At 37.5% G+C, this 8,361-nt stretch overlaps 1 protein-coding gene across 1 annotated transcript; it reads right to left on the reverse strand.

The window, feature by feature from the left end:
- Positions 1-91: 91 nt before the first annotated feature.
- LOC145605127 (LEAF RUST 10 DISEASE-RESISTANCE LOCUS RECEPTOR-LIKE PROTEIN KINASE-like 2.1) lies at positions 92-3,344 on the reverse strand. The gene is made up of 3 exons (XM_081661151.1): positions 2,297-3,344; positions 1,452-1,481; positions 92-1,301 (listed from the first exon to the last, which is right to left on the reverse strand). The coding sequence occupies exons 1-3, from the start codon at positions 3,135-3,137 to the stop codon at positions 190-192; spliced, it is 1,983 nt and encodes a 660-aa protein (XP_081517277.1). The 5' UTR covers positions 3,138-3,344; the 3' UTR covers positions 92-189.
- Between the last annotated feature and the right edge of the window lie 5,017 nt (positions 3,345-8,361).

An 8,361-nucleotide genomic window follows, 5' to 3' on the forward strand; every position in this document is an offset into this window, starting at 1 on the left:
TAATGCTAAGTCTTAATATGACATAAGGAACATAAGTTTGCAAAATGATTTATTGTTCTGTTTCTCATTTATAGAATTTTACAACAAAAGTTTACAACAGATTACATTATCAACATGCTTCTGACATGTCTCAACTGATGGTGATAGAAAGCCTTAATATGACAAAAGGAACATAAGCAAAAACAGAACTTATGTGGTGCTCATTAGTGAGGCATCAAACACACATCTTGCAGGAGAAGACGAATGTGGCTTGGGCGGCATTTCTAGAGACTCAAATGGCCCTTCCAACATCTCTACAACTCTATTCATTGGCGGTCTGTTTGAAGGATATGTTTGTATGCACCATAAGCTAACCATAATCATTTTTCTCTCCAACTCGTTTTTGTCATTGTCCTCAATCCCATCAACTGCAGCTTCTTGCACAGGCTCAAGCCGACTGTATATCCATTCAGGAAAGTACAGTTCACTATTGTCGTGCTGAACTTCATTAGTTGGAACTTTCCTGCCACAAACTAGATCTATGAGCATCATCCCATAGCTATAAACATCTGATTTATGGGAAGCGCCACCAAGAGTTCTACAAAAAACTTCGGGAGCAATATACCCAATTGTCCCTCTTGCTTCTGACATTGATATCATACTATTCTTTTCTGGACACAATCTAGCAAGGCCAAAGTCAGAAATCTTTGGACAAAATTCATCATCAAGCAGAATATTATGAGGCTTAATGTCAAAGTGCAAGATTCGTGTTTTACAACCTCTATGTAGATAGTCTAATCCCCGAGCAATTCCAATCGCAATGTTGAACATAGTTTCCCATTGCAATGACTGTCTAATCTCTTTACCATGTATAAACTTTTCAAGTGATCCATTAGGCAAGAACTCAAAGACAAGAGCTCTTCTGTTTCCTTCGAAACAAAATCCTAAAAGAGTCACAACATTGACATGATTAGTCCTGCTAATGCTTAATACCTCATTAATGAAATCTTTCCCATCACCCTTTAAAACCTTCAATTTCTTCACTGCCACGAAACGACCATTGTGTAGTCTTCCCTTGTAAACTCTTCCATAACCTCCTTCACCAAGTTTATCTTTGAAGGAATTGGTTATTTTCTTTAAGTCTGCATATGTGTATCTTTTTGGCGCAAGAGATCCATAACTTTGTAAAAAGGCCGCTACATTTTGATTCCCTATTATTCGCCTACTCCATAGAAATGAAAATTTACTAGTTTTTCGTCTTTTATATACACAAATGATCAAAGCAACCAACATCATTGTCCCTACTAGTGAAGCAGCTGCACCTGTAGGCAACAATCATAGAAAAGTTTTCTAAATTTTCGAATTCTTCATTCCCTCTTTAATAAATCCTTTCTACTTGAATTAATAATTGTAATAACGAACAAGTATATATCAAAGTGAAATGTATGCCGTATCCATGACAAGTATAATACCTGATCCAAAGAGTAGTTTTTGCCGTCCAACTGCACAAAGGAACAACTAGTAGCCATTAATTTGTGCTTATGCATCAATCCCAGACAATTAATCTAAATCTAATATTGCAAGGTCAAATAATTATTTTGGAATTCTGCAAATTTATCTAAGATGGCTTACTTGGCCTTATTATAAATATTGAAATTTGGAGGATAGTTTTAGATTCACACATCAAACGAAAACCAGGAATATTTTTTGTAAGAAATTACCTATGCAATTTGAAAATAAACTGCCTTTGGAAACTTTTTGTCTAAAATAAGGCCAATAACCACAAAAGAATTCTGTAAAGAATTTCTATTTGAAGTCTTGATGATCACTTTACAATCAATACTTCAAATTAACTTGATCGAGTTGGACTCGGACAATTTTCACTGTATGATTTGTTGTAATCTATAACTTTATACTAAAGGCGAAACCAGGAATGACACATGTCATTTCCTGGTTAAAAACTTTCCCTCCAAAAGTTTTCTTTTTTTATTTTTTTATTTTTTTTGGCCAAAGCTTCTTAGAGAAGTTTTATAACTTTGTAATGTAATGCTTAGTTATTTTTATTAGTCGTGCATATATTTTTCTCTCTGTTTTCTTTAGTGTGATAAATTTTTAAATTTTTTTTTTTTTTGTAATTACAGAACTTTCATCCTATTTTGCAATTAGGTATAATTTTTTTATAATTAAATAGTAGTCTTAAACTAATGATAAGTATTAAAAATTACCGTGCATGGCACGGGACTTAACCTAGTTTGTAATAAAGGTCAGGCTGGTTAACTATTCAAAAAAGTAAAGAGCAAAGTATTGAATTATGTACCTGGTTTAGATGCACTTGGTAGCAGGGATGCAACTGGTTCAGAACACACTAGTGGCTGATCAGGTCCATCTCTACAATAACAAACAAACAGATCTGAAGATCGATCTGACCCGCACCTGCCACCAGACTCCTGACACTTAGAACAGGCAGAGAAGTTCGCTTTGTACTCCATCCTAATAGTTGTCCACTTGTTTAAGACACTAAGAAGTGAGGCAGTGCTATGACTGAGGTCATCCACCACTCTCTTATCTACCAGAAAAGTAACATTGTTATTGCACGAGCATGATGAGGCCATCCTGCTGATACTTGATGTTTTACCAAAGTAATAAGCAGTACCATTGGTACCATCACCATTGGAGCAAGAAAAAGTCTTAGAGTAATATCTTTTGTAACAATCACTTGTGCAACCATAGAACAAGATAATATCTGTATAACCGGAGGCTGGCTTTAACGAGGGAGGAAAGGTTGTCCTGCTTGCACCTTGCAAATGACACCCATTGAACAACCTATTTAGGGAAACATCCATTGTATGGGATGATGTATTGATGCCAAGCACCTGTAATCTAACTAATTCATCCTGATGAAGTATTTTCATAGTAAGGTAAATTCGAGAATTATTATTACAGCGGAGCTTCAAGTCTGAGATTCCACAAAAATCAGGCCTATTATCTCCCCAAAATGGGTACCCAATATTTTGGATTTGCCCACAGGAGAATAGAAAAGAACTAGAGCATGCTGTATAATGTGCATTGTCAGAATTTGACAAGGAAACAACAGCTAACAGCGAGATGATGCAGGTTATGAAAGGAAATTGGATGCTTAGAAAAGCAGTGGAGATCATTCTTGATAAAATGAGCAAAACTTTTCTTGCAGCAATATTAGAATAGAGAGAAGTTTGGCCTCATTTAAGGCGGCTATAGGTGAAAAATACGAAAGCCATAAGCATGAAATGTAAGCCACACATATCATCATACGATATTTATCAGACAAAATTTGACACTTTCTTTACTCACAGAAGTACATACATAAGATTAAACTTATCAGCTAAAATTTGACACTTTCTTCACTCACAGAAGTATATACATGACATCAAACCCGGCCAAAATCCAAAACTGATTTGTCAAAAACTCAAATGTATTAGCTAGTTTGCTTTGAATTTTATATGATGTTGAAAGCATTTTTGTGCATCATATACTACTAATTATAATCAAATTACTCCTTCCATCCCAATTTAATCATGTAACCAATCTATGCCAAATTGCCGACTATGCGTATTATATCACACGGAGTAAATTATTGCTAGGGTGTACTCTAGAAAAATAAATGTGATACAACATAAGATAGTGGATTTTTTTTAAAAAAAAAATAAAAAAAAACAAAATGAATTATGGAGAGTGTGAGACCCAACTTTTGGTAGGCAAAAGAAAGGGGCAATTAAAAATTAGTAAACCTATTATAAGAAAAGGTGTAACAATTATATTAGGCGAGCCGAGATGGCTATGAGAGTGTCCATGGAGGCTTTGGGTATGGGCAGAGGGACGCCGGTGGTGAAGCTATTATGGATTTTGCCCAATCATATGATTTAATTTTGGCTAATACTTGGTTTAAGAAGAGGGATTCACACTTGATAACTTTTCGGAATGGAGCAAATGCAACTCAAATAGACTTCCTGCTCACAAGGAGCATAGATAGACAAAGTTGCATAAACTGTAAGGTTATCCCAGGGGAGAGTGTGGTCACCCAACACCGGCTATTGGTAATGACTATTCGTCTGAAAGAGAAGGCGAAGAAAAAAGTTAGACAAGAAGAACCAAGGATAAGATGGTGGACCCTAAGGGATGCAAAAGCTAAGGTTTTTACAGAAAAGGTAATTGAAGAAGCGGATTGGGATGGAGAGGTGGATCCGGACATGACTTGGTTACGAATGAAGAACTGTTTCCTAAGAGTGGCCAAAGAGGTCTTAGGGGAAGTAAGGGGAAGAACTTCGGTACAGAGAGATACTTCGTGGTGGAATGAAGAGGTGAAAGCAGTAATTAAGCAAAAAAGGGAATGCTATCAAGCCTTAGGAAAATGTAGGAGTGATGAAACCTTTGCAGCGTATAAGGAGGCTAAGAGTAAGGCAAAGGCAGCTGTTCGCCAAGCAAAAGAAAAGGCATATCAGGAGGTTTATGAAAAGCTTGATTCCAAGGAGGGAGAAAGGATCATTTATAAGATGGCAAAGAGAAGACAAGAGGCAAGGAAGGATATTGGCATGGTGAAGTGTGTCAAAGATAAGAACCAAATGGTCCTAGTGCAAGAGGAGGGCATCAAGGACAGGTGGAAGGGGTACTTCGATGAATTATTTAATGGAAGTAATGGAGTTGTGATAGGAGATACCTCTATGAGTGATGAAGAAATCAACATGGAGTATGTGCGAAGGATTAGGAGAGTAGAGGTGGAGATTGCACTGAGGAAGATGAAACCTAAGAAGGCGGTTGGCCCTGATGGGGTACCGATAGAGGTGTGGAGGTGTTTGGGTAAGATTGGTATTGATTGGTTAACAAACCTTTTCAACAAGATATGGACGGCTACAAGGATCCCACAAGATTGGAGGAAGAGCACCTTGGTCCCGGTTTATAAAAACAAAGGAGACGCTCAAGATTGTTCTAACTATCGAGGAATTAAGCTTATGAGCCATACTATGAAGTTGTGGGAAAGGGTGATTGAACAAAGGTTGAGGGCATGCACAAGCATTTCAGATAACCAATTTGGTTTTATGCCTGGGAGATCTACTATGGAGGCAATCCATTTGATAAGACAAATGATGGAGTTTTATAGGGTAAAGAAGAAAGATCTTCATATGGTCTTTATTGATTTAGAGAAGGCATATGACAAGGTGCCAAGAGAGATACTTTGGTGGGCAATGTTGAAGAAAGGTATCCCACGAAGGTATGTAGACCTAGTTAAGGATATGTATCGGGATGTGTCAACAAATGTGAGGACATGCGGAGGGTTGACAAAAGATTTCCCTATTACAATCGGATTGCATCAAGGGTCTGCATTAAGCCCTTTTCTTTTTGCAACGGTTCTAGATGAATTAACTAGACCAATTCAAGATGAGGTTCCATGGTGTATGCTGTTCGCAGATGATATCGTTTTGGTGGATGAGACTAAGGATGGGGTTAATGTCAAGTTGGAGCAATGGAGGCAAAGGTTGGAATCTAGAGGGTTTAAGCTAAGTCGGAGTAAGACTGAATATTTGGTATGTCGTTTTGGCACTCAGAGGGGGACAAGCAATGAAGTGGTGAGTTTGGATGGAAAGGATTTGACCATGAGTGAATGTTTTAAGTACCTAGGGTCGATCATCCAGAAGAATGGTGACATTGATCAAGACGTGACCCACAGGATTAAGTCAGGGTGGCTTAAATGGAGAGCGGCCACGGGAGTGTTATGCGACCGCAGCATTCCCTTAAAGTTGAAGGGAAAATTCTACAGGACTGCCATAAGACCAGTGTTGCTCTATGGTACAGAATGTTGGGCTTCTAAGAAAGAGCATATTAAAAAGATGGAGGTTACGGAAATGCGCATGTTAAGGTGGATGTGTGGAAACACTTTAAGAGATAGAATCAGAAATGAGGTTATTCGCAAGAAAGTAGGTGTGGCGGGCATTGTAGATAAATTAAGGGAAAATCGTCTGCGTTGGTTTGGACATGTAAGACGGAGACCCGAGGGTGCACCGGTGCGAAGAGTGGAAGAGTGGGACCATGGAGGGATTAAACGAGGAAGAGGGAGACCAAAGATGACTTGGTTGGAAGGAGTGAGGAAGGATATGAAGTGCATGGATTTACGTGAGGATGAAGTTTTGGATCGTAAGGGATGGAGGAGAAAGATTTATGTTGATGACTACACGGAATAATCAAATTTGGTTCATGTTAGCCGACCCCACTTTTGGGATTAAGGCTTTGATTGATTGATTGATTGATTGATTGATTGTAAAAGAAAGGTACGATCTATGCGACTACTCTTGAAGAAACTTAAGCAAAAGTTCTCTAAAAGCCCCACATAAGAAACTTCCAACCTTGTAGCCTACGATTTAAATCATCAAGAAGACTCTACTTTAAATGGATTAAAGACTACGGCACTAGTTGCCAAAAAAGAAAAAAGACTTAGATGCTACTTCACAAGTTTATAGACTTCATATTAATTGACACATTTCATTTAGACACATTTATCAACGCATTTAAATTTAAATATCTTTAGTTACTTATTAGCTTAGCAAAATTTATACCCAGCTAAAAACTTATATATGAAAAATAAGCGTAGAGACAAATCTAACAATACCCTACATGACCATGTTTCTTTTTTTTAACAGTGAATCACAAAACGAAGTCAAAGTAAGTTATGTGAATAGTATATAAACTCAAAACATATCAACTAAAGAGAAATAAAGTATGTAACATGTAAGTTGTGAATGAATAGGGAGTGTATATACTCTGTAGTGTTTAAGCCCCTACCCCTTAAGAAGAATAAAAACTCACTAAGGTATTTGCTAATATATCCCTATAAAGAAAGTAACTAAATTTCCCCTTAAACCGATCTCTGACTTCAAAGTTAGCAGAGCCCAGGCCATACTAGTTACTATGGATCCCTAGATATACCAAACGGTCACATTAATGCATTATTTTCAGGTATTTTATTCTAATCACTCTACTTAAGTTCTCTTACTTATGGACCTGATATCATAATTTGAACGTTAGAAAGGGTTTCTCGGAACACCCTTGATCTAGCTCACCTTGTTAGTTTGCAGGCGAGCATTGCAGAATGTTGGCATCAGTTCTCCACCTAGACAACTACCACTACACCTAAATTTTCTTCGCAGAAAAATAGGACAATGATTGAGTTTTTAGTCCCACAATATCATGTTCTTCATGCAAATTATAGTATAACTTTTTACTTTATAAATAATTCAAATAACAATATAACGGACTTTCAAAGATATTTATCAAATGACTCAGGTCTGAAGATCATACATTCCCTACATACTCCTCTAAGGTGAGGGTGGCACTATATAAAGGCTGACTGTAATACCCCAATTAGCTCTCCCCTCTATGGCTCTATGTTCTGCCCTCCAAATAATATACCCCAAATTTGGACACTTGGCCATCAGAGGCTCAACCTCGAGGTTTGTAGTTCTATTCACAGGAAACTATAGAAACACGGGTCGAGGACCTGATCAATCATCATTCTTTACAGGTAATTTTGTTTTCATAAGAAACAAATTCTGTGCCTGTTAACATGATGTACAAAGTACTACATTTTACATAGCTATCCAAAAGAGCTGGGTAATAAAGTACGCACCTGATTGAGAACATGCTCATGGTTGCTCCATCTTGGCAATAACAAACGAACTGATCTAATTATCGGTCCCCTGATGATTCCCATCTGCCTCAGATTCTTCACACGTGGAACAGGCTGTGAAGTTCGCTATATATTCTATCTGTTGGGAAATTTGGTCACTCAAAGTGAGGCACTTGTGCTTTAAGCTCACTTACCACACTCTCATTCACCGCAGATGTGACATTGATCTAGCAGAAGCAGAACTTGCCTCTCCTGCCGATGTCAGATGAGTTGCAAAATAAATAGCAGAACCACTGGTACAGTGCCATCGTCATAGGAGCACCTAATAGACTTAAGAGTAATATCTGAAGACAAGATAACTTGAAGTCTGAAATCCCACAGAATACTAGCATATGCCTATTACATCCCAAAATCCGTAACCAAGATTTTGGATGTGCTCACACTAGTAAACAAAATGACATCCTGTATAATTTGCATACTTATTATTGTAGTAAGTAAACAGCAGCTAGCAAGATGGTGAAGGTTATGAATAATAATTGAAGAAAAAGACAACACCACTAATGAAAATGGAGATCATTTTTTACTGGTTTTTTAAGCACTATTGTGTTTCATGTATGTACCTCAGGTCATGAGGAACTCTACATGAAAGTCAGCAGGAAAAGTAAGCACTCAAAAAGGAATTTGTAGCTTGGTTAGCAAAATCACATTCAGTTGAATTGGATTCAAGA

This window comes from Chenopodium album, chromosome 22 (assembly GCF_948465745.1).
Source record: "Chenopodium album chromosome 22, dcCheAlbu1.1, whole genome shotgun sequence".
Lineage (NCBI taxonomy): Eukaryota > Viridiplantae > Streptophyta > Magnoliopsida > Caryophyllales > Amaranthaceae > Chenopodium > Chenopodium album.